General features: G+C 44.5%; 1 protein-coding gene and 1 long non-coding RNA gene across 3 annotated transcripts; one reads left to right on the top strand and one right to left on the bottom strand.

Annotated features, from left to right (window-relative positions):
• The first annotated feature begins 8 nt into the window (after positions 1 to 8).
• Positions 9 to 10,827, top strand: LOC100937317 (uncharacterized). 2 transcript variants are annotated; one of them, XR_008512577.2, is made up of 3 exons: positions 9 to 1,360; positions 1,732 to 1,804; positions 9,858 to 10,827. It is a non-coding gene; the product is annotated as an uncharacterized LOC100937317 (long non-coding RNA). The 2 variants fall into 2 exon arrangements; XR_656427.4 differs by lacking the exon at positions 9,858 to 10,827 and having other exon boundaries at positions 710 to 1,360; positions 1,732 to 1,933.
• On the bottom strand, positions 7,134 to 26,783 carry MEDAG (mesenteric estrogen dependent adipogenesis). Its single transcript, XM_002824145.5, has 5 exons — positions 25,939 to 26,783; positions 15,211 to 15,320; positions 11,594 to 11,706; positions 10,874 to 11,159; positions 7,134 to 8,406 (listed from the first exon to the last, which is right to left on the bottom strand). Exons 1-5 carry the CDS (start codon positions 26,214 to 26,216, stop codon positions 8,282 to 8,284), a joined length of 912 nt encoding a protein of 303 aa, XP_002824191.4. The 5' UTR covers positions 26,217 to 26,783; the 3' UTR covers positions 7,134 to 8,281.

Here is a 26,783-nt window from a genome sequence, read left to right as displayed (position 1 = left end):
GGAGTTCTGCCCCTTCCAAGGGGTGCTGGCCACGCAGAAGGCTTAACCTGGCCGGCGCGGGAATGGGGTGCAGAGAGCAAAGAAATGTGGCTTTGATCTTATGAATGCCTTACTTTTACATTATTTGTACAGTTCTTGCAGTGAGATTTCCGGACCACTGTCTTGTATGTTTCCTAAGAAAAGCAAAAAGGGAAGAGATTGAAGAGAAAGTAGATTTTCAGCTACAAACTTTCATCCATTAGCTTTCAGCTTAAGCAAATGTGCGCAAAGTTGTCATGGATCTTTGCGGTCAATAAAAACCAAGCAAGAAGACTGAATCCCAAGTCATCTGGTATAAATGGAAGCAGTTTCTGTTATGGTTCCACGCTGTCAGAAGGGTCATCCTGGCTTAGGAGAGGGGCAGAAGGGGAAATGCACGCGTGGAAACAGGACTGGGCAGGGAGGATGTGACACTGTCCTCCTCACCAGGCCACGTTCCTGGCACCAACCATAGTGTTTGTGTCAATTTAATTGTTCTTGTACTCTCATAGAGGAAGCTGTGTCTTTCATCCCCTTGTAAGAGTTTTCACTGATGAAGGTGGTCTTTTATCTTCATATCTTGGGAACTACTGAAACTGTTTCAAAGAGTCAAAGACACCAATAACTAACAGAAATTCTTGTTTTCAGGGGCAGATAAGAAAAGAAACAATTTGCTGAAACTCCCTCTGCTTATAACAAAACTGACTGAAATCAGCTGGAATCAATATGGCCAAATGCAGTTTGCACACAGCAAGCTTGCTGATGTCACAGCCTGAATTTCTACCGCATGTTTCATATGAACTCCCTCCAAATTTGCGCATAGGACCTATGAGGAAGCATGAAGAGAGAGCCATCCATGCCAGAAGACTTCCCAGATGTTCCCTTTGCTTCCACCAATTACCTGCTAACCCCAGGATCCAACCCTAAACCTTCTGTAATAAAATTACTGCCTTAAAGCCAGTACAAGAAGACAGGTTTGAACTGGACTCCTGTTTCCTCAGAAGTTAACTTGCAATGTGAAGCTTTTCTTTTCTCAAAAACCTGGTGTCATAGTGTTGGCTTCTAGTGCAGTGAGCCCCTTTTGCTGCATAACACTACCTGGTAATTTGACATACCAGGTGGTTAGTAACTACTGACTGCCTCCAGGTTGCAACACAATTATTACCCACTTGGGTGAAAAGAGAAGACAGGAAATAAATATTGGAGTCGGCTGGCAACCTGTTTACAAAGCAATTTACAACAGTTCCTTATTCTTAAGGGGTTATTCTAATGTAAGACCTCAGAGAAACAGTGCAGTGTGACAAAGGAGGAATTTATCAAAGGAGACAGAAAAAGCATCAAGGTAAGGATCCCAAATATATGTGCAAGGAATGTCTTTAAAATGAAGAGCTAAACTAGAATTTTCTGAAGGTAGAGTTCTATCCATATAATGGAATGAATATAACACATTATAAACGCTCATGTTTTGAAGCAATGGAGGGTGGAACACATTAGGAGGCATAGATGTTATTAAAAGGAATGAGTCTAAATTAGGATTTAGTAGTGGCATCTAAATTTAAAAAGTAGCACCCAATAACAGATTACTGTCTGGAAATGGTAGAGCTAATTAGCATAGCATAATTTAAGAGAAATATATTTTTAAAATAGAGCAGCAAGTATATAGAATTTTGAAAGTGAATTCTTATTAATATCTTACAATTTGTCTCATTTTAGGCAAGCTGTGAAATGGTGCAGTAGGAACCAAATAGAGAGCCAAAGGATCTCTCTGTCACTGCAGGCCCTTAGGGTAAGCAAATCCTTCCCTGATCCCTGGTCTCCTTATCTGTAAATGAGAATACCAGCACCCACCTCACTGTGCTGTAAACATGATGAGTTCCAACAATAATTTACAAATTGTAAAATCACACAAATCTAAGGTATTGCTCTTGTTGCTATTCTGATCTTCATTCCTTTTATAGTCTTTCTACTTCAAAGTGTATTTTGGCGTGTTCAAAGTGTATTTTTGCGTGGGTCCATTTTATGGAGAGCGGTGTAGCACTATTCCTGCCTTTGAATTCTGGTTGCCTGAGGCAACCCTTCTAAATGATTAAGTAGAGTATTTCTCCCCTTCTTTCTTCTCTCCCTCTACAAATACTGACCATGCACTGAATATGAGCTGTATGATGGCATCGGGGCAACACCATGATTATTATAGTGAACAACTTCCTAGAAGAGGAGGTGCCTGAGCTGGGTCCTCAAGGATGCTTGGAGTCAGCCAGGTGAACAGGGGGAGGTGACAGGTGACACAAAGTAGCACAAGGGCCCAGAGGCATGGAACAGTGTGTGCAGTCCCAAGACCTTTAGTAGTTTAATATTGCCATATTGTAAAGTGTGTCAGGGGAAACTGAGAGCCGGCTGAGGTGGAAGGCCCTGCAGGCCATCCTGAGAAGCTTGGACTTCACCTGAGCATGCTTGGGTTAAACAATGCAGTCAAGGGCCCAGGTTGGAAGTTTAAGTAAATTCTGGCCTCTCATTCCAGAAGGAGGAGAGGCAAAATTCCACATCATTCTGCCAGAGTAAGTTAATCATTCAGAAATTAAAGCATCTAGGTTACTAATTTAGCTTACTGATATGTCTTTAGCAGAGGTTCAAATTGATCCAAAACAATTGAGAATAGTTGTATTGAATGGGTTAAATGTTAATTGGTTTTCAGTTGAAGTGATTACAGTGGGGCGTGGTGGCTCATGCTTGTAATCCCAATACTTTGGGAGTCCAAGGCAAGAGGATCCTTTGAGCCTAGAAGTTCGAGACAAGCCTGGACAATATAGGGAGACCCCGTTTCTACAAAAAATGAAAAAATTAGCCAGGCATGGTGATGCATATGTGTAGTCCCAGCTACTTGGGAAGCTGAGGTGGGAGGATCGATTAAGCCCATGAGTTTGAGGCTGCAGTGAGCTGTAGTGGTGGCACTGCACTCAAGCCTGGGTGACAAGACAAAAACCCCATCTCCAAAAACAAAAAAACAAAAACATTTGTGACAATTTCTCTCTGCATGCACACGTGCACCTGCGCGCACACACACACAAACACACACAGAACATGATGTGAAGTAGTTAAGACTGGGATGGGTGGTAAGGGTGAAGAGACAGCAAATATAGAACACTCAAGTTTGAACTATAACAGAGAAGAAAATCTCTAGCCAGGGGAGGAGGAGAGGCTCAGGTAGAGAGAGTTATTACTTAAAACAGGGGAGGAGTAACCAAATTCATAGGCCAAGGGTCAGGAGCAGAAAGATAGAGCTTGAAGCTACAGGAGAGAGCAGATGCGCCCCAAGCCTGGAGAAGATGGGTGTGCTGGAGAGCCACTCCCCAATCTGAGTGTGCATATCTGCCCCTGGGCATGTGTGAGCACATGGATTCAGATTCCGGAAGTCAGGCGCAGCCTGAGCTGCTGCATTTCTAACAAGAGCTCAGGTGATTCACAGAGTTTGAGATGGACAGCTCTAGAACCTTGCTGTGCTCCGGTAACCTCAGCAGCACCTTGTTAGAAATGCAGAAGTTCAGGCCCCGCCCAAAGCTGCTAAATCAGGATCTGCACTCTAACAAGATCTCTGGAGGATTCCTAGGAACATTCCAGTTTGAGAAGCACTGCTCCAGGTCATACGAGAGGCAAGGTCATCTCCCGAATGAGAGAGAGAGAGGAAAGAGTTGAAGGCAAAAATTCAAAGAGCAAGCTAATGAAGAATTAGCTTTAAATTAGACTATCCTAATAGAAAGTAACTATATAATTTTTTTCTGGAATTTCCAATAAAAGGACCAAAATCATTCTTGGAGCAGTAAAAGAATTGACAGGTGGCCACTGCCAAAAGCCCAGAAGAGGTCACAGACAATCTGCCACCTTGCCAATTACTTTGGATACAAAGATAACGAAGTGAAGCTTCTCTGCCTTCGCTCTTATATTTGGACAAAAGACTTTCTATTACTATGCAGTATGCAATGCTTTGATTCGAGCATCCTTATTTAAAAAATAAAATAGAGATTTCTTTTAAGGAATTGTCTCACACAGTTGTGACAAGTCCAAAATCTGTGGGGTAGGACAGCAGGCTGGAGACACAGGGAAGAGTTGATGTTGCAGCTTGAGTCTGAAGACTGACTGTTGGCAGAATTCACTCTTGCTGGGGGGAGCCAATGTGTTGTTCTAGTTCATCCTTCAACTGATTACATGAGGCCCACCCACATCAGACAGGGCAATCTGCTTTATTCAAAGTCCATGATCTAAATGTTAACCCCATCCAAAAGCACCCTCACAGAAATATTCAGAATGACTGTTGACCAAAGATCTGGGCACTGTGGGCCAGTCAAGTTGACACGTAAAATTAGCCATCACAGACTCAGATCTTGTTGAGTCATCTAGGTCATAGTTGCCACTAAGAGGGGTTGTAGGTGAGTAGTCCAAGAATGATTTTGGTCCTTTTATTGGAAATTCCAGAAAAAAATTATATAGTTACTTTCTATTAGGATAGTCTAATTTAATGGGGTAAATTCTAAGCTCTGCTTCTAACTTGCTACTTAACCAAATTTACTTACATTTCATCTAAATAAAACCATAACAGCAAGTTTAGACTACTGATTCTATCAAAACCTCATCAATCCCTTTTATATGTGGCCTCCCTCTTCGGCCAGCCCTTCTCTCCCTAATTCTTCTCCAAACTCTTTTTTTTTTTTTTTTTTTGTATTTTTTGTAGAGGTGGGCTTTCACCATTTTGCCCAGGCTTGTCGCAAACTTCTGGGCTCAATCAATCCACCCACCTCAGCCTACCAAAGTGTTGGGATTATAGGTGTGAGTCACCGCGCCCAGCCTCTTCTCAGAACACTTAAGAAACACACAGGCTGTGGCGGCCATTGGGTAATTATCAATGCCTTCCATTGTTAGTTCTTCTCTCAGGTTTATGCAAGTAGCAAACAGCAAAAGTGAACAGTCATTTTAAATCTGTTATACCAGCACTTATCCAACCAAATGAATGTTCTCTTTTTCAAAGTAATCACTTATTTGAATGCTGCTTGTATTAGTTTGTTCTCACACTGCTACGAAGAAATACCCAAGGCTGGGTAATTTATAAAGAAAAGAGGTTTAATTGACTCAGTTCTGCATGGCTGGGGAGGCCTCAGGAAACTTACAATCATGGAGAAAAGCACCTTTTCCACAGGGCAGCAGGAGAGAGAGTGAGTGCCCAGTGAATGGGGAAGCCCCTTATAAAACCATCAGATCTCGTGAGAACTGACTCACAATCACGAGAACAGGATGAGGGAACCACCCTCATGATTCAGTTATCTCCACCTGGTCCTTCCCATGATAGGTGGGGATTATTGGAACTACAATTCAAGATGAGATTTGGGTGGGGACATAGCCAAACCATATTACTGCTGCTATCACTTGAAGCATTTTTGAAATTCTTTAGAAACTCCCTTTGAAAACTGACACACACATTCTTTTGAATTTCTTCAATGAGGGCATAATTTTGCTTTTTGAGGATATATTGGATATTTGAAACAGTAAAATGGCATTCAAGCTGATAATTAAGGTAGGTGATCAAGTTGAGCAATGTTATCTTTTAGCCAAAAATCAAGCTAGTACCATCAGGTAATGAGAAAAACAAAAAACAAAAACAAACAAAAAAAACTCCCTCATTCTGTAAATCATTTCTGGACTTGCATTCTTGTTGGAATAAGTGACTAGCCTCCAAGATCACTGAGAGCTTGGGTAAATCAATCACTTGGATCAATCAATCCTTAAATATTTGTTTTAAAACTAAATTTTGCCAGGCATAGTGGCTCACACCTGTAATCCCAGCACTTTGGGAGGCCAAGGTGGGTGAATCACCTGAGGTCAGGAGTTTGAGACCAGCCTGGCCAACATAGTGAAACCCCGTTTCTACTAAAAATACAAAAATTAGCTGAGCGTAGTGGTACACGCCTGTAATCCCAGCTTCTTGGGAGGCTGAGGCAGGAGAGTCGCTTGAACCCAGGAGGCGGAGGTTGCAGTGAGCTGAGATCATGCCACTGCACTCCAACCTGGGCAACAAAAGCAAAACTCTGTCTCAAAAATAAAATAAAATAAAATAAAAACTAAATTTTACATTACATGTCATTGGTTTTTATCTCCAGAACTGGATTACAAGCATCTTAGATGTTTTCCTTTTTGAATTTCTCTCAGAGCACTTGTTTTATTAGTCTTGTTAGCTTATACAAGGGTCTTCTTTTACAAGAGTGGAAGCTCCTTGAAGGCAAGGGCCATGTTTAGGCACCTTTCTATGCCAGCATCTACCTGGTATGTGCCTATGGCAACTAGTAGGCACTCAAGCATGTGTGTTGAATGAATGAAGACAAACTGAATGAATGAATAAATGAATGACTTGCTTAGGTCATTGTTGTCCTACAGATTGTATTGATCTTAAACTGTTAAAATATCAGCATTGGGCCACATTTATACTCGGTGTGAGGCCTCCTTTACCCAGGAAGATCTGTTCCTAGGCTTTTCATCAATTTTAAAGATTGTCCAATATAACTTCTTTGTGATATTTACTAATAAAATACACTAGCACAGTGTATATTTCTAATAGGCAATCAATAAAACTTTGCTGAGTAAATATGGAATGGGTGAATGCGTTTGATTCAGAGTTGACTGAAAAGAAGTTTCAATGGTGAAAGAACCGTTCCAGATCTTCAGTCCATTCCTGGGGTGATACTGATGGTTTTTCTCAATTCCGCTACTTAAAAAAAAATCTTCTTTGTCAGTTTTGTGAATAGAGTTTCTGTTTCCTTTGGGAAGCATTTCATATTTGATATCCACCTAAGGTTTGTTTGCACTGGTGTAAAACTTAGTTTATTGTTAATACTCTTCATTTTTTACTGAGTGTAATAATAAATGTTTAACATCTTCTGTTATTAAGTAGCATTCCCCTTCTCTTTTCTGAAAGATCAATATCAAATTTTATTTCCTTTCTTCAAATACTTCATAGCCTTGTTCTTCAAAAGGCTCTTCTTGAGAAAGTGGCTATGAAAACCCGCAATTCTTATTGTAATTCAGTAAGTTACAAGGCAAATACACCACCCACAAACCACAATGGAAAGCTCACATTAAGCCTCAGTCATAAATTTAATCAATTCTAGGTTGAATGCTATGAAAAGTTTTAATTGTGCAAATGTGGTACATAACATTTCAAATATAAGTGGAAGGATCATCAGTAGTGTTATCAAAATGCATAATACAGAAACTTTTTAAGAAAAGATAAAAAATTACACTCAGGACCCATAACTCTTCCTCATTATAAGCATATGTAGTGATTCATTCATGCAGGTTTTTATATGTAGATAGGATTTTTTTTTCCTTTTCAAGAATTCCATTGTAGCTATGAGATGAAAAATGTGTTATGGTAATGGTATAGCTTTCTTCTATTTTGCTTTTTGTGTTAGGATTGCTAAAAGCTTATTTAAAATTCCCAAGTGACATAATGTGTTTTCAATAAGGAGGATGCTGCCATGTCCAATATCCTTCCCCTGTCATTGTTCGGTAGCGTATCTCCTGGCTTCCTTCTACATGGGTCACTTAGTTAAGAGGGAGGCCAATGGAGTTCCAATTTCAGGCAGTGTGTGGCAGGGTTACTGTCCTAGCAACCTGGCTACTCCTCCAGTGAACCTCACCGTGAACATTTCTCATAGGTGTCATATGGCAGGATGAAAAACATATTTGCCTTCCAGTGAAAGATGGCACAGGCTTTTGCCCAACCAGGTTGGCAAGAGAACAGAACTCTTAACCCCTTGCTCGATAGGTTTGAGTTCAAGGGGTTGGATGCTCCAAGCAGAGGTCCAAACCCTGATTTATGAAGCATGCCGGGTCAACAGCCAGTCAGACCACTCCCACAAAGGCTGCCACGAAAACTCCCAGGGAACTGAGAAAAATGTTCAGGGTGGCAGAACTCTGTGGCCCTTCTGCCTCTTTGGAGAAGTGTTCAAAGTAGAGAATATCCCCCAGCCCCATCCAGTGCCATGGGACCAAGGCCTTTCCATCCTGGTAATCATAACCTTTAGGGGAATCAGCTGCCCTGGGCCTGCCAGGGCATCACATCCACAGAAGCAGAAGAGAGGAGTCCTCCATAGAAGCCATGGAGGAGCCGGAGATTGACACGCAGGTGAAAGTATCTGCCTCCCACCTCCTACCCTCCCCCCAGCCTATAGTCTAGCACAGGCCTGGAGTTCGGGAGCAACTGCTAGAATGTGCAGTCCAATCAGATAAATTGGTTGGGTGTCTCTTCAGATTCCAGAACACTTGGAAATGGTAATTCTGCCAAAAGAGGCTCTGTCAGAGATGATCTGGGTGACAGATTGCAGTTAAAAACGTCATCTATTGAACCTAAAAAACAGTAAACAAAGCATGCGTTATTACCATCACTGAAAGAAAGAAAAAAACCAACAGTGCCTTTCAAATTCATGCAACATAACTATTTTAATAATTAATAGAGAATCCTGGCTTCCTCAGAAAAATTCAAAAGGCTAAACAGAAATGTGTTGCTTTTTCTTTATTAGTGGGACAAGATTGTCACTTGCTTTTTTGCGGGCTGGAGTAAACTTGCAATGAGCTTAATATACTCTTTCACACTTGAGGGCAAAAGGCTTACATTTTGGGAATAGTTACTGAGGACAGAGAACAGTTTTTGCAGGGAATGGGGCCAGGTTAGCACCCTAGTGGCCCTGTGCTCTGCCTGTCGTGGGTGCCAGGTTTGGACTTCGTGACAAGAAGGAGGTGCATCTTGGCTGTGCTGTCCTGCAGTGCATGATGACAGCTTCCAGGAAGGACCCTGCCACACTCCTCTGAAGTTGAAGTGGCCCCCGAGCCGGCTTAGAGTAAACTTTCAAGGAAGCACTGCCTAACTTCAAATATTCCTCAGTGTCCCAAAGATGGGGTGGACATTCTGGGCAGCCTACGGGACAGAGGGTGAGCCATGGTGAAACCGGAAAATCCTGCCCAGGCTGCTGAGGCTGATAGGTGAACTCAGGGGTGTCTGAGAAAGGCCCAGGCACATATGGCACTGCAGCAAAGGGGCCAGTTAATCATCCCCTCCAAAAGGATCAGAGTATAATCCTCCACGTGATTGCAACAGAGCAGAGCACAAATGCATCTTTGTGAGGAACTCCCAGGCAGAGAAAGCTGAAACAATACAGGAAGAGATAAATAGAAAGACAGAGAGACAGAGAAAGAGAGGGGAAAGAGAGAGAAACAGAGACAGAAATGGAGATGGAAGAGATGGAGACTGAAATGAAGACAGAGATGATGAAAGAGCAGGAGAGAAAAACACACAGAGAGAAAGAGAAAGAGATGGAGAGAGAGAGGAGGAAGGAGGGAAGGAAAGAGGAAAAGAGAAAGAGAGAGACCACTTCTAGGATAAGAAATAGCTAGTAGCAAGCATTTTTGTTGTAAACATTTGAAGAAAGAAACACAGGCTGTGGCCAGGAGTGGTGGCTCACACCTGTAATTCTAGCACTTTGGGAGGCTGAGGCAGTTGGATCACTTGAGGTCAGGAGTTCGAGACCAGTCTGGCCAAAAGGGTGAAAACCCATCTCTTCTAAAAACACAAAAATTAGCTGGGTATGGTGGCACACACCTGTAGTCCCAGCTACTTGGGAGGCTGAGACACGAGAATTGTTTATGCCCAGGAGGAGGAGGTTGCAGTGAGCCAAGATGGTGCCAATGCACTCCAGCCTGAGTGACAGAGTGAGAGTCCATCTCAAAAAATGAAAAACACAAAAAACAAAGCAAAAAACACAGGCTGTAAATACAATTAATGAGGACTCTATATTTTACAGCTGAACTCTGAGAACACCACAACTTCACAGAGACTGCTGGTTTTCTGCAATTAGCAGCAAGAGTCTTGACTCAGGGAAGTTGCTCTCCAGTCCAGACTAGCAAAAGACAGAGAGAATGGGCTCTGCAGAAGACAGATCCAGACAAGCCATGCATGATTCATGCCACCTGCAGCCACATGGGTGTCAATACCAAGAACCTGCCATATGTCATCAAGAGTGTGTTAAATGAAACCTTCTCAAGAGTTATTCTTTTGTGCTCTGTCCAAATCTGGAGAACCCTTCCAAGTACTATAAAGACTGATATCTTGGCCGGGCCTGGTGGCTCACACCTGTAATCCCAGCACTTCGGGAAGCTGAGGTGGGCAGATCACAGGGTCAGGAGTTCCAGACCAGCCTGGCCAACATGGTGAAACCCCATCTCTACTAAAAATACAAAAATTAGCCAGGTGTGGTGGCGGGCGCCTGGAATTCCAGCTACTCGAGAGGCTGAGGCAAGAGAATCGCTTGAACCTGGAAGGCTGAGGTTGCAGTGAGCCAAGATCACACCACTGAACTCCAGCCTGGGCAACAAGAGTGAAACTCTGTTTCAAAAAAAAAAAAGATTGATATCTTGACCATATAGAGACTTCTCCCAACTGATCATTTTTGTTCACATTCTGTTGTACAGAATATGAATATTTGGAAGGCAGCATTCTTTCCTAATATTTAAATGATTGCCAAAAATATTTAAATGATCATTAATACTCATTTAAATTAATAATAATCTTTAAAGTTATTTTGGGGTATACTGCATAATGTAATCGTGTTGTCAGAAAACTTAAAGGGGCCCAAAAGGAAAAGTCACTACATTTGTTTTTGGTAATAAACAAGCCCCACTTCTTACTTTCTGAATTTTGTGATCTATTTCCCTTTCATTAATAGGTCTTGCCTTTCGAATCAATTGACTATCTTCCATTATTTTATTCTACCCTTTTATTTAACTACCTTCCACATATCCTTGGGAATTTTTAACATACCTCTGGAAGTTACACTGAACTTTCGGTCAGAGAAACTGCTCCTTCGGATTAAAGGCTCACTCATTTTTTCCAGAAATAACTTAATCGTCTCCTTCTTTTCTGAACTTGTACTTGACAAATTCAGAACTTTTCCATTTACTTTTACAACGGAATTACTGAGCCCAAACCAATAGAAGAAATCAAATAATGCGTCAGCTTTGAATTCATATGCAAAGCTTAAATTTTCTCCATTAACCATTTCATTTCCTGGGGGGAAGAAATTCTTCACTGCCTCTTGAAAATCAAACTGAAAGAGAGAGGAACATTGCATTGACTTCCTGGACATAAGTATCCTGTTGACATTGTAGAACTAACAACCACCCAAATATCCAAAACATCACACCTCTTATTCCCCTTTCACTCTCACAGATATTTTTAAACTGTTGTCTTTATTTTTTCTAACAAAACTTTGCATTTGCATCATATTCCATCTAAAAATTCTGAACTGCTTGGCCAAAATTACATTTATTCTTACCCATTTCTAATAGGTTGCTAAGAACTAAACTCATTTTATTGGTAGCAATAATGCCACCTTTGAGAACAAAGTGTCTGAATGCACTTTGTTTTCTGAGGGCCATTCTCTTGGCTTAAGCCAGGGCAATACGGCCTCAGTTCCTGCATGAAATGCACAAGCTCCTTCCATGTGGTTGACAGCCCTGGATTCAGACAGGCTAGGCTTACCTGAAGCCGGTAACTTTCTCCAATCACTGAGGAGATGACCATGTCCATCCCTTGCTCTATCTGTCTTCTTATCTTGGGGTGCCTTGTGTTTACAAGAAACGCGTACGTCCTTTCTAGAAATTAGCAAGCAGAATTCAGAAACAAGTGTGTCCATGTGACATAAGCATGCTTCTTATAATTTGCTATAGCAGTGGTTCCCACCTCCTTTGGAGATTTTATTCATTTATAACCTTCCTCTCTGCTCCCTCACACCCTTGCTACAAAGCCTCGCCAGATTTCTAGAAGTGTTTCTGAGAATGTTGCAGATATGAAGGAGGTTCTGGGCCGCTGTAAAGGCAGGCTAGACAATCAGCTCCCACAAGGCTGCAGTTTGTAACTGGAGTCTCAGAAATCAAAAATTCCGCTCTATAATTATCACAGATGAGAACTGTGCCTCCACAGCATGTATCCAGTGTGGGGAAGGAAAGTGGAAGATCGAGATAGCCGGTTTTCATGTTCCTGCCGTGCTGGATTTTTTCTTCTTCTTTTTTTTTTTTATTTTTTTAAGACAGAGTTTCTGTCACCCAGGCTGGAGTACAGTGGTATAATCAAGGCTCACTGCAGCCTCAACCTCCTGGGCTCAAGTGATCCTCCTGCCTCAGCCTTCCAAGTTGCTGGGACCACAGGCATTTGCCACCATGCCTGGCTAATTTTTGTATTTTTTTGCAGAGACAGGGTTTCATCATGTTGCCCAGGGTGGTCTTGAACTCCTGAACTCGCGCAATCTGCCAGGTATGGCCTCCCAAAGTGCTGGGATTATAGGCATAAGCCACCATGACTTGCTGGGTATTCAAATCACAACTTGGCTCTTACAGAAACTTTCTTGTTTGCAAAAGAAAATCTGCAAAGGTCAGGAAACAGGGCTGCTCCATGCTTTCCACCTCCACCCCTACCCCCACCCCACGCCCAGCTCTCCCCAGCTTCTCCAGGGACCAGACATGCTTCTGACAAATGGCTAGTCTAGGGTTCTATGGACCAAGGCAACCAGAGATTGATTCTTCTCCCTGCCGCTACCTCTAACACAATCCCAAGTGGGAAAACATCTCCCTCTCATTGTTTAAATAATACCACATGTCTGTCCTGGCAGACAGATTTTTTTGTTGTTGATTGATTAGTTTGGTTTGGTAACCCCTCATGTCCAATTCTGCATGATTTAAGCCAAAAGAAGGTTGTTCACTCATTAGGAAATATAAAATGGTATTAACCAGCAACCTCTTAACTTTTCCAGTCCCCAGCATCAAGCTCCATGGCCTTAATTACTCAGTCGTTGGTCTAAGGAGACACATAGATACCTGTGTTCTCCTCCATTTAACAGCCAGGGACCAGACACTGTGTGATTTTTAGAACTCAGTGTTTTACACTGACTTTGAGATATCTCAGAGACAAACCTTCGGTCCACGAACAGCAAGTGTTTATGTCCTCGAGGAAGGCATTTTAAACTAACCTTATTCATCTTGTTTTTCTTACCCATGTTTTTCTTTCTCCAAAATTATTTTTTGGGCACTTTAGATATAAGCTGCCTTATATCCTCTTTAAGACAATAGATAAACAAACAAAGCAAGCAAACTCCTTGATACCTTCAATTAAATCTCACGTAAACCAAACCAACACCTCTGGGCTCATTATATACTCATGGCCACCACACTCCACAATTGTGCTGATGGGGCAGGTTGTACACTGCCTAACTCTAGAGGCTGTCATTCACATTTACAGACATTATTTTTATATTATGACAAACTTGTGGGAAGCATTAGTAATCGTCTTGAGGAAATGGTGGCTTTTTCTGATTTGCACAAAAGTGCGGTTTAGAATAACAGCAAGACTAGACACATTGCCTTAATCATAATTTTGCAATTTAAAATTGACCATCTTAAGCTTTGTGTCATAGAGCCTCTTCATTTTATGGCTTTTATCACAATTAACTAGTACTGGGTTTCCGGATTTCTGTTGTGGCGATTTATCACATCATAGTATGCCTCAGACACGTGCCTCTTTCCATAATAGTTGTTCGACAACTTCGTACATTCTGTAGGCTACCTACAAATTCCTCCTTGTACCACTACCTATACTTTCATTAAAAAGTTAAAATGAAGAGGGCTCTTACTCTTTTTTTAGATTCCTCCTGAGTGATCGATGCAGGAGGTGTACTTGATACAGCTGTGAATTACATTCCTAAAGAACTATCTGGCTTTCTGGTTATAATCAAGCCAAAGAACACGTGGGCTTCAGATGTTCTAACGAGCACTTCTTGTTACTGGGCATTCTGTTCCTGGCCTCTCCTGCAGAAAGAACATCGTGACTTTTTATTGTCAAATGAGCAGAGAGAGCTCCACAAATCTGAATGAGAGTGAATGTTTGGGGAAATCTATTTGAAATTTGTAGCTCATTTCTTATTTCCTTGGACTCATTTTAAGAATGTTAGTTAGAAGCAAGTTTAAGAAATTCTACTTCTATTACAGAACGTTATGCCCATGACTTCCCCCACATATCATTCTGAGCAGGATGAGGAAGGCAAAATGGAGACATTTTCATACTGAAATTTGGTTTAATAGTCGCTACCAGCTAATCTGATTTCTTGGAAGAAACGATAAAGGGATGTGTCTAAACATGACATTCCAACATCATGGCATGAAACAGAAAAGCATCCACAATGGCTATTTATTTTCTTAGTTTCCTCATCTATAAAATGGGAATAGTGTAAGCACCTCCTAAGTGGGATAATTACGCATCCTAGTTTGCCCGGGTCAGTTTATACCTTTATCCCAGAATAATTATTGATAGTAATGATGTTCATGTTCATAACGTCCTCAATTGATAAGCCCTACAAAGTTGTTGTGGTGATCCATTACATTAGAGCACTTCTTAGACATAGTAGGTGTTTGATACATGGTAGAGCATGTCATATGTCATCCTCATCACTCTAGTCATTTCTGCAACCTCCAAAGGCTCAGAATGTCAGATCACTTCCTGCCTAGGCAGGAAGTAGAAAAGAAGCTCCCAGACAGGTGGCTTCTGCCCTAGGATCATTGAGGGTTTTGTTCTGCAGGCCTGTGCTGTGCTTCAGGTGGCCTCACACACCAGGCTCCTTGCTGTCTACCTCGTCACAAGCTGATTTCTGCCCTGCTCATCAGTCCACACCCCAGCCCAGTTTGGTCCCAGCAAGGACCAAACCAAAACTATTTAGATACTGATATGGTTTGGATTTGTGTCCCTGCCCAAATCTCATGTCAAACTGTAATTCCTAATGTTGGAGGAGGGGCCTGGTGAGAGATGACTGGGTCATGGGGGTGAATTTTCCCCTTGCTGTTCTCATGATAGTGGGTGAGTTCTTGCTAGATCTGGTTGTTTAAGAGTGTGTAGCACCTCCCCTTCCGCTCTCTTCCTCATGCTCCATGTAAGACGTGCCTGCTTTCCCTTCGCCTTCCACCATGATTGTAAGTTTCCTGAGGCCTCCCCAGAAGCAGAAGCCTGTATAGCCTGCAGAAACGTGAGCCAATTAAACCTCTTTTCTTTATAAATTACCCAGTTTTAGGTATTTCTTTATAGCAGTGTGAGAATGGACTAATATAGATACTTACCTTTTGAGGTGTCTTTTTTGGTCTGTACATTAATAAAGAACAACATTGGTTTGCTCAATATAGTTTCCCTGTAGTCCTTATAATCACAGTAGTTGGTCAGTTCCACATACCTATGAAAAAGCAGAGATCATTGCAAATGTAACGTACCCTTTCATCTAAATTAGGAAGGGGATGTACTGGAGAGGTATCCGCCACAGCCACAGACCTTGCAGGGAAGTTCCTTGAAATGCATCCTTACAGAGGTCACCATATAAATGAATCTTTCTGGTCATGGCTGATTGGCTGAAGGATCAGTGTGCAGCCCACAGGCAGCCATGGTCCTGGGGGTGTCCTGGCATCAACGCTTGGCTCTCAGACTTTACCAGAAGATCATCAGTATCATCTGTCATTTAGGCTAAAAGCATTCATTTGAAGCTATAAGAGCTCTAAGTCTCTCTGAATTGATAATGAATTCGACATAATAAGTAGAATTAGCTGAATTTTCTCCAGTGGAGTCATCCTGTTTAACTTGTGGGTCTGGAATTTTCCTTTCCTTCTCCCCACTTCCCCACTAATCCCTAGATAAACCAGTCCCCTCTATAGATTACAGAATCAACCAATATTCATATGAACTATTACTAGTTCATATCTCCCCTACGCTGAGCTTGTGTAATTAAAAAACTAAAACAACTGATGTTGGACTTTTCGCTACATCCTTGTTAAATTTAGCCTTTTTGGTTTTCATTATTCTCATTTAGGAAGATCTTTCTGAATCCTGACTCTGTCATCCAGCATGTTAGCTTTCTTCCCTACCCTTCACATCTTCCAAGCAGCCTAGCTATGTCCCTGTCCGCATTGTTCATAAAAAGGTCCAAGTGCAGATTAGCTTCCTTCAAGAAGCTAGTTAATTTTCTAGCTAAACCCAAGCTCAGATGCCATGTGGATGTAGGGAGGCTGAATGGCCCCCCAGCAGGCTGAAGGATGCGTCTGCCGCAGTCTCTCTGAAACATGGAGCTGGTTCCCCATTGACACAGCTGTGAGCATCTGCACGGAGTGAAGGGCTGGCTGGGCTGAGCGTACGGGCTGCCTTTTGCTACACCACAGCATGCTTGTTTCTTATATCTAGTCATCCGCAGAGACAGCTCCAAGCAATTTTTTCTGGCTGGTTGTCCTTCCAGTGCCTGACATGAGAATCACAGCCTTGGCGAGAAAACAGCCGCTGCAGGGAGTGGTGGCCACAGTACTCTCGGTATCCCTCCCCTGCGTCCACTTCCCACCACCCCTCGGAGGGGCCAGCACACACGACAGTGACCGGGGCATGTGGCAAGAGCGTGTGAGAGAATATCTACCCTGAGGCATGAAAACACGGCTTCCGCTCGGCTGTTTCCCAGCTTGGTTTCTTAGAAATCTATGTCATTATCTTTCTGCTGGGATTGTCAGACCTGATTTTGAGAGCATTTAAAACCTGACCCCTGATGGAGCCTCTAAAATGCTTCCTGCCTTCTATTTCACCAAGCTTTTAAAGCAGTCTCCACCTCCCACCGCAGCTGTAATGGTGGCTGCTTGGGAGCTGTTCCTGGGGTAGGGAGGGGAACATGGGGCTGCAGTGTTCCAGAGAAGAAAAAGGTGGGTGTGGATGTTGATGCTCACGGAGTGGGTGAGGATGGCAGGAATAGAAGAGAGGACGATGGGAATGGAGGAGGGGAGCTGGGGTGGGGCACTGGGGTGTTACAAGGGAATGGAAGGCCAGGTAAGAGAATGCAGACCCACACGGGGCTTTGGTATGGTTCTTCCTTCACCCCTCCCCTGCCCTCATCCTCATCTGGGCAGAATAGGAGAAAGGGGGTGAGATGGGGGAACCTCAGGAGACTGAGGGGAGTGGTGCTGGTGTTGCACATCAGCTGGGAGAGAATTTTCCTGCCCTTTTTTATCCCAGTTGACCAACTGCCAAAAATTACTAGAGAAAGAAAGCAAAGGAGATGGCAGGAAAAAGAAAACCACCATTTGCTGGGCTCATTCATTCATTCACTCAGTAACTTCATTGAGTCCTGCTGATGAGCCGGGCACCAGGTGAGCATTTACATGTGTCTCATTGCCTTCTTGTGCTGGAGGGGCTCAGAGCCTAGAAAGGTGACAGTGGACGGAGGCAGTGCAGGGTGCCCCTGTGCTTGCCCATCCCTCTTGCCATCCATCTATTCAGCGGCCAAACACCCAGCACAAGTATCATAGATATTTCAGAATTACTATGCAAATATTGCTTCTACATATTGAATATTTATCATAGTTGCTGAAATCATCATTAGGCAGACAGGCAAGAGTGGCTTGGGAAGGGGGTGAAGAGAAAGTGAAGTCTGTGGTTACATGGGGTGTGAGCATACAGACGGAGAAAAGAGAAAGAAAACCCCTGTAGCAAAAAAGGAAGGAAAGGGCAAGTCTAGTTGACATAAACGTAAAAAAATAGATGGGTGATGTGGGGGGAGCGGGGGTGCAGGCTCCACCTATGACCCATTCGAGGCAGGTTTCCCGTTATCCTACCACCCTGTTTACAGGGAGTTCAGTCATGGTCATTTCAGCTCCTTTACTATATTCCTCAGGGAGATTCCTCTATTCTTTCAATATCTGGAGTCTGATTGTCATTCTTAATGGAAAGCGCATGGCATTTGTGTACAATGTACCCAGAAATCTGCAGTTTTGATGCCTTTTCTGATGACACAAATGCTAGTGCAGTATTTCCCTCTGCGTACAAAATTGATTGACATCCGATGGGTCAGTGATCCCACAGATAAAAATCTCAACTTACAAATGATCTCTGGTTCAGAGAATAATCAGTTTTCCCTGGAATTTGGTGGAAGGCTTTTTCGAATGCTACTGGGCTCAAAGAGCAGGTATTTGGCATGGTCACAGAAGGAAGCCTGCTGGATAGCCACATGTTGAGTGTAATGTATGACCTACACATGAGCTATCCATTTTCGAGCCTGAATTTCACAAAACACCTTGGATAATAAAACTACATGCAACGTAATTTAATCTGCCTTGGATGATTCAGGGATACTTGAATTTCAGCTCCTTAATAGGCTGTAAACCTCATCACAGTGGATGCCAGTTATCACTGTACCACAGATGTGTAAAAACACTGCTTATAGAAGACCTCTGATGCCAGAACTTACAGACAAGAGATTGTGGCAAGATCCCTACTTAATAAGCTCCCTATCTCTAACCAGGCCACAGATAAGAAATACCTCATTAATTCCTCCATCCCCAGCCTCTCAGTTATGGTCCAATTGTTAAACACCCTGAAATTCCATTGAAATAAATAAATGTGAGCATTCACTAAAACACGATACGATCGGAGAATTTAGTTGTTAAGGTGCACAGATATTTAAGTTTCTGACATGTAATCACTGGTTTTAGTTTAAGACTAACCTTACTAGATTATATTAGGGACTAGTTATTTGATCTTCTTTGTTTGTGTGTTCATTTGTTTGTTTTTTGAGATGGAGTCTCACTCTTTCATCCAGGCTGTAGTGCACTGGCACAGTCTTGGCTCACTGCAACCTCTGTCTCCCATGTTCAAGCAATTCTCCTGCCTCAGCCTCCCAAGTAGCTGGGATTACAGGCGTGCACCACCATGCCCAGCTAATTTTTGTATTTTCAGTAGAGACAGGGTTTCACCACATTGGCCAGGCTGGTCTCGAAATCCTGACCTCAAATGATCTGCCTGCCTCAGCCTCCCAAAGTGCTGGGATTACAGGTGTGAGCCATCACACCCGTCCTTTAATCATAGATATTTCAGAATTACTAATGCAAATATTGCTTATACATATTGAATATTTATCATAGTAGCTGAAATTATTATCATTAGGAATGAAAAGCAAACACTTTAAGATAGACAGTTTCTTTAAACTCTCATTTCTTCATTGCTTTACCCTGGCCCCAAAACGCTTCTGGGGTGAAAGTGTCTAAGCTTGGCTTCAATCCAAAGATTAAAAGGCAGGACAAGGCCGGGCATGGTGGCTCACATCTGTAATCCCAGCACTTTGGGAGGTCAAGACAGGAGAACTGCTTGAGGCAAGGAGTTATAGACCAGCCTGGGCAACACAGTTCTAGACCAGCCTAGGAAAACCTTGCCTCTACAATAAATTTTTAAAATTAGCCAGGTGTGGTGGCGCATGCCTATACTCCTAGCAACTCAGGAGGCTGAGGCGGGAGGATTGCTGGAGTCCAGGAATTCCAGGCTGCAGTGAGCTATGACTGCACCGCTGCACTCCAGCCTGGGTTACAGAGCAAGACCCTATCTCAACAAACAAACAAGCAAACAACCCAAAGCAACCAACCAAACAAAAAAACCCCAGCAGGACAATGTAATGGGAAGCACAGTATTTCAAAATAAGATCTAATTCATGTCCTGATTTGCTGGCTATGTGAACTCAATTCCAGAGCCACAACTCACTGTGACCTTGAGGGACGTCTTTAACCTGTCTGCACCTGTTCACTCATCTGTGGAAAGGGCATAACAGTATTTTTTCCCTCATGATGAGTAAATGCAGTACATGCAATGTAGACATATGAATTTGAACCCATAGTAGATGCTTGATAAACATCATGAGTATCTATAATCCTGGCCAACTTGACAAACCCATAGGATGAAGTTCTGTAAACTTCTGACTCCCAACCAGGGCTGTGTTCATTTGAGTTCCCAGGAAATGAGGAAAATATTGGCATCTGATAAATGAGCAATAGTTGCCCCTTCCTTGTTCCAATTTCTTTCCTCATTTTTTCAGTTTAGGAGGCTAAAGGGAACAGCTTAATGACAGCAACATCTGAAAAGGAGGACCAAAAAAGAGCATTGTGTTTTGCTTCTAGCAAATCAGGAGCCACTGAAAGATGGCCCACCTCTAAGACACCCAACTTTCAAAGCTGCCCCAAATTTCCCTTGGCTCTAACAATTTCTGCTCAATGACAAATAGGAATTCAAATCCTCCATGGCCTCCATCAAAGGGTGGGGTGTGTGTGTGTGTGTGTATGTGTGTGTGTGTGTGTTCATGAAAAAAAATATGGACAGTTGAGCAGAGAAAAAGAGGAACACACACTGCAATGGTCTGTGTAGGAGGCCCATGAACTGCTTGCCTCCATCATAATTCTTTGCTGTGACACTAAGCAAAAGCTTGCAGAGCCATTTTACTCTTGGGGGAAGCAGTCTACGCCTGCCATGACTTTCCAGTGTTAGCTTGATCACCCTACAAAGAGTCTCGCCCTAATCTCTTTTCCCTTCTTCCCTCTGCCTTCTGCCCTAGTTCTACTGAAATAAAGCAAAATTTTTAGACTTCTCACTCTAATGTGTGTGGCTTACATAGACATTATTCAAGGGTACGCATGTTCATGCATTCATTCCTTAAGGAATTATTGACACTTAGTGTGTGTGAAACTCTGATGGGGCAGAGAATGATTCATTCATTTATGCATGCGAGGAATGATTACTGAGTACCTACTGTGTGCTGGGCACTGGGGACACAGAGATGAGAAAGGAAACAGCGTTGCTTCTAAGGAGCATACAGTCTCTTAGGGAGACAGATGAGAAAATACACCATTTTGGTATGAAATGATGAGTGTATAACCTTCTTGCTCAAAGTGTGATCCTTGGACTAACAGCACTGGAATCACCTGGCATGATGAAAAATCCGGGGCTCCCCCCCATAATAAATCAGAATCTGTGTTTTAACAAGGTCTCCAGGAGACTTGCATGCTTATTTAAAGTTTGAGAAGCACTGGTCTAAGACATGGTCCCTGCTATTCACAGGCTTGCAAACTGGTAAATCATTCAAACATACTAATGCCAGAGAAATGCATAGTTCTCTGTATTCATGTGTCCAGGCTCCACTGGGTTCTCTCCTAGTCAGTTAAGTCAAAGGGAGCAAGTCAGGAGGGGCCTGGGGTTAGAGCCATGTATTGGGGCGAGATGGGTAGTAGGAGAGAGATTGTCCTGTCAAGCCAAACAGCCCACAAGGGTTGGACAAGAGCAGGGGCAGGGGGCACCCCAGGAAGAGTCACAGCCTAGCCCATCCATGGGGACTACGGGGTGGCTGCACGCAGGCAGGCAGGCAGGTAGGTGGCAAGGACCAGGGGGGCTGAGAGTAGAAAGGAGACCCAAGTGTGGCTGCAAGTCCAGAGCCTGGCTCTGAAGAAGGCAGGCAGGAAAGATGGCCAGGTGGCACATTGCTGTAGACTCATCAGATCTGAGTGTGATTTCTGTCTATGTGACCTCAGCTAGTGTTTTCACCTCGCAAACATTCATTTTCCTCACCTGTAGAATCTGGCTAAAAAAAGGTACCCCATGAGTGGCTAAGAGATTAAATAATGTGTGTAAAGCTCTCGGCTTCTGGTGCTGCTTAATGGTATTATTACTATTCCCACTTTATAGTTGAGGAAATGGAGTCCCATGGACAGTGAGTAAATTTCCCAAGGTCATTCAGCTCGCAAAGAGCAGAGCCCTTCCTCTAGACTGACTCTCTTAAAAATCTCACAGCTCAGTGCATGGATGGTTATTATTCCACCAACATCACACTATGTGTCCTGCTAAGGGGCTGCTGTCCTAAGCAGGTTGCTACATCTAAGACCACATCTTCCAACCTCCCAGCCTCAAGTTGGATCTCTTCTGAGAACTGGGCCTGCGCCAGCAGACAGAGCCCAGCACTTCCCACTGTGGGATGGAGGTGAGGCTTCCCCCAGTAAACTTCCAAGTGTGTTCCAGCCCGACTGTCCTCATTTTACCCCCATGAGTGCTGCTCCACCTCACCTGCATTCTCTGCCCTGAGTAGGTGTGACTGTCACCCATCCAGGAGCAGGTCACAGCTCTGCTTTTAGTGGCTTCCTTAAAATCACTGCACTTACTTCCTTTTGTAGGCTGATTGTACAAGATGTGCACTAGCTGACATAATTCCAGTTATTTATTTGTAGATTCAGGAAATGAGGGAGAAAGCAAGATTATTTCAGGTTCGAAGTAATTTGCTGAAAGCATAGGTTCTCCTGGTTCTACTGGTTCTCCCACTTAGCAGCATCTTACCTAGGTAAATTACTTAAGCTCTGAGTCCTAATGCTTACATCTGTAAAAAGGAGGAACAGCAGTAATGCAAACTTTGTAAACTTTTATGAGATAATAGCTGTGAAATACTTTGCACCATTCGAGTAAATGTTAGTAGCCACCATTACTATTGTATTTATTTTTATTCCCCAAGCAGCCTCTTTCATGCTAGGGGAGCACCAAAAAGAAGGGACTCCAGGTCTTCTTTGCCAAACGTTTGCCATTATACTTTACCAAGAGGCTGCTTTATAAGAAAAAAGGTGTGGGGGTGTGTGTGTGTGTCATAGTTAATGGTAATTTTGACTTTTAAGTATTGAATGAATGGCTCCCTGAATGACCATTACCCACATCTTGTGTCCTGAGAACATTGTGTTTACAACATGGGCGAAAATCCTGATCTTGAAAGAAAAAAATAAAAATAAAGATCTTGCCATAAATCCTACAAAACAGGACAAATATTTTTAAAGTAGGTTTTTGAAGGAGCTTTAGAGTTGGTGGTCATCACTAAACCTTCCCACTATGCTAGATTTCCTTAGTTTACTTAGTAGGTATGTACTTAGAAAAAATGTTAAAGTATTAGAAAATGAACCTAAGTAGGGCTGCTAAAATCATCCTCTTGCTCTCTTAACGAGTGAATAACCTGAAAGTCAAGGTCGGTGGCTCTTAGCCTTTCAGGGTTCCTTGGAAAAGGACCTCATGAAAGCCACAGTACATACTTATGAGGTCCCAGAAAGAAATTCTAATTACACCAGGGGCTTATCCCATATGCCAAAAATATTTGTTGAGTTAAAAAGAATTAATTAATAGAGCAAGGATTCTTAACCTGGGTCCAAGTATCTCATGAACATCCTGGATGGTCAGCAAAAATTGGGCATATATCTACATTTCTGGGGAATCTACATACAATTCTCAAAAGTTCTATGGTCCAAAATGATTAAGAACCATTTTGCCTTTTGGTTTCCCTGGCCATCTTAGTGGCTGCTTTTGGTTAGAGGCCATCCCACATCCAGGGCCGGAATATGGTGGCCACAAAGAAGATGAAAAGTCACTGGAGTCCATCCACTCTAGGCTCCAACCCATTAAGAAGGGTGGAAAATACAAGCTGGGGCAAGTCGGCTCTGAGGATGATAGACAAGGCAAAGTGAAACTGGTCATCCCCACCAACTGCCTGGCCTCGAGGAAATCTGAAATACAGAACTAAGCCACATACTCTCAAAACTGCCATCTACCTCTCCAGCAGTAATAACATTAAATTGGGCACAGCATGTGGAAAATACCATAGGAAGTGCACCCTGGTATCACTGATCCAGGGGATTCTGAGAATTTTTTTTTTTTTTTTTTTTTGAGACAGGGTCTCACTCTGCTGCCTAGGCTGGAGTGCAGTGGCACCATCTTGGCTCACTGCGAGGTCCACCTCCGAGATTCAAGCCATCCACCTCCCACCTCGGCCTCCTGAGCAGCTGGGACCACAGGTGCATGTCACTATGCCCAGCTAATTTTTGTAGAGACGAGGTCTCACTATGTTGCCCAAGCTGGACTCGAAGTCCTGGACTCAAGCAATCTGCCCACCTTAGCCTCCCAAAGTGCTGGGATTATAGGCATGAGGCACTGCACCTAGCCCTGAGATCTTTGGAAGCATGCCAGAACAGACTGGTGAAAGAAAATCATGCAAATCTTTAATAAAACTGGCCAGAGCTTATTTTTCAAAAAGAAGGAAGGAAGGGAGGGAGAGAGGGAGGGAGGGAGGGAGGGAGGGAGAGAGGGATGGAAGTGGGGAGGGAGGGAGGTTGTATGCTATCTCTAAAGCCAAAAACAACTGGGCAAATTTGGCAGCTCAGAGGAGCGAAGCTTTAGATATCTGAGTTCTGGCTTTGGCATGCCTCCCACCTCCTGATTCACGAGGGCAGAACCTCACTGCTGCCCACAATCCAGTCCTCCCCCTCTGCCTGGAAGGCTGTCTCCATTTAGACCAGATTCCCTCCTGGCCATCCTTCAGGACTGCACACTCAGTTATAAAAGCCTCCTTCCCTGCCTGAGGACAATAGATAGCTCCTTCCATCACCCAAATTATTTTCGGAGGCTCCTTGCTATTTCCCAAATACAAAAGCCCTCACAGTATTGCCTATACGATGATAGCCTATTATTTGTTGGTTTGTATTTGCACCCTGGTCTGTGTTACCTGGTCATTGTGGCCCAGTTGTTTATACTACATTCAAAGCTGTCAAGGGAATCACTGTTGTTTAATTTTCTTTTGTGTAGGAGGTGTTCAAAGCAAGAGTTAGATGACAGACCTCAAAATCATTTCAGATTCTGCAGCACTGTTTGCTACAATTAGGAGAACTGGTTCTGTCAAAAGCCTAACTTATGGCTTCAGTTCATTTTGGACATTTTTATTTTTCATACCCTGTTCTCAAACACAATGGGTATCTTCTTTTTAAATCTGCGCACATCTGATTTCTGACTCAGTTCCTCCCACAGTCCTCCGCTTATGGTTTGGAATTGGAATTTTCATTTCACTAAGAAAGGGAGAAATTCTTGCTGGGGAATGGTTCTTCAGGCATTCAGAGCCCTCACTGTCTTTGGAAAAGCAAGGTTTTTTCTCCAGGGGTTTTGAAGACTGCACATTCAATATCTCATTTTGTTTGCTTGCCTCTCGGCTCCCTCCTACCCACAGGGTGCCACAGCATTCTGTCTTTCCCAGTAGCAAAGGAGCTGTGTCTCAAAAGCCGGCTATCTTATTCATTTCTGAGTCAAACTCTAGACCATGCTTGCCTCTTCAGGCACTTGGCCCTCTCAGCACAAATGTAACAGGGCTTTGCACTCCAGGCCCTTGCCAAGAGTGACCTCTGGAGGCCTGAGGTCATGTGGAATCAGGCCTGAAGTGCCCTCGTTTACCCTGTGGCACCAAAGCCTGCTTCAGATGGATGGGCCACATCCTGCCGGTCTGCCAAGAAGAACTTGGGGGCACTTTGGCCACAACAGTCAAGAATCCTGGGGGCCTCCTTCCCATTAAGGCCCTCAGGTTTCACACTTATTTCCCCAGAACTTATCTGTGCCTTCCACAGCCCACATGGCCCCGGGCTGGACTTCCAGGGGCTTTGTTTCCTTCTCAGCTGCGGTTTATTTGTTTACTTTTGAAACACGAAGGGAGGCCGGAGATGGGAAACTTTGAGCTTCTGCATGCTTCTCCACTCGGTCTCCTCACTGGAGAGGGCTGGCAGTGCTCAGAATGGTGCATGCCCCCCGCTCCGCACTGCCAACCATGCTCCAAAGCCAGGATGTGAGTCTTGCAGAGCTGCAGACAGCCTCTAAAGGGTGTGCTCCCAATTTGAGCTCATCTGACCCAGTTAAGGAGCCAGAATGGGAGAAGCATCCGCCAGTCATGAGCTCTGGCTGGGGGCCCCTGCCCTCCCCCTCGCGCCCAGTCCTGATGCCCTTCTGGGCGGCTTCAAGCAGCAGCTGCAAAATGTCAGTGCAAGAGGCAGAAGAACCAGGGCGAGCGAGCAGGCTCCTGGTGATAGAAGCAGAAGGAAAGTCTAGAAGCGCACGGAGCAAAGGGCCACGCGGTGTCGCAGGCAGCCAGGACAGCCCAGGCTCCCAGAGACCGCAGCCGGGTGGAGGCGTCTGCGGGTACCAGGCGACGGGCCGGGGCGCACGGCTAGGCCACTCACCTCTTGATGTAGCTGCTGAGGCGGTAGAGCTGCCCGTCGAGGCGCACGAGGCCGTCACCGAAGACGTTGAAGCCCCCCCGCGCCGCCGCCGGCTCCCCGGGCCCGGCCACCACGAACTGGTCGCCGCGCAGCTGGAAGGCACCGGGCTGCAGGCGCAGCAGCTGCGCCAGCGGCAGCAGGGCCAGCTCGCAGTCGCAGGTCCACAGACTGCGCAGCTCCCCAGACGAGATGGAGGTCAGGCTTGGCCTGGCCACCGGCTCGCAGGCCGCCCCCGCCATGCCCGCGTCGTCGGTCCTCACCGCCTGCTTCCGTCCAGTCCCTACAGCCCCCAGACGGCACCTGATGGTCCCCAGGAGGGGCCGGGCGCCCTGCCTGCGTCAGCCGCGCGAGAGGTGCAGAGGGGGTCGGTCTGCCCGCCTGGCCTGGACGCGGTGGCCGCTCTGGTGCCAGTCTGACCGCCCGGGCGGCCCCTCCCAAGCTGCCACTCTCTGGGAGCCCTGCAGGCACCGCGCGGAGAAAGCGGCCCCGGCGCAGCGCGGCCCCTTTTATCCGCCCTCCGGACGCCCGCCTCGCCCCTGCCTGCCCACGGCCACGACCCCAGAGGCTCGGGGCCGAGTTATCATCGTCTTATAACTTGGCATGCTCGAGTCTGCTCGCAGCCAAGGCTTAGTCATCCCCCTGGGGTCCGCTACTCAACACCAAGGCTGGCCCCCGCCCTGCCTGGCGGACACTGCCGGAGGCTGGAGGTGGGGAGAGTCCTCTCCCCGGGTTCCCAGGCCCTGCCTATGGTGGGCGGCAGGGCGCACAGCACCCACCCTTGCCTAAGACACCACACCCCTGGTGTT

The sequence above is a fragment of the Pongo abelii genome, chromosome 14 (genome assembly GCF_028885655.2).
Source record: "Pongo abelii isolate AG06213 chromosome 14, NHGRI_mPonAbe1-v2.0_pri, whole genome shotgun sequence".
Taxonomy (NCBI): domain Eukaryota; kingdom Metazoa; phylum Chordata; class Mammalia; order Primates; family Hominidae; genus Pongo; species Pongo abelii.
This window is presented reverse-complemented; position numbering and strand designations above follow the sequence as displayed.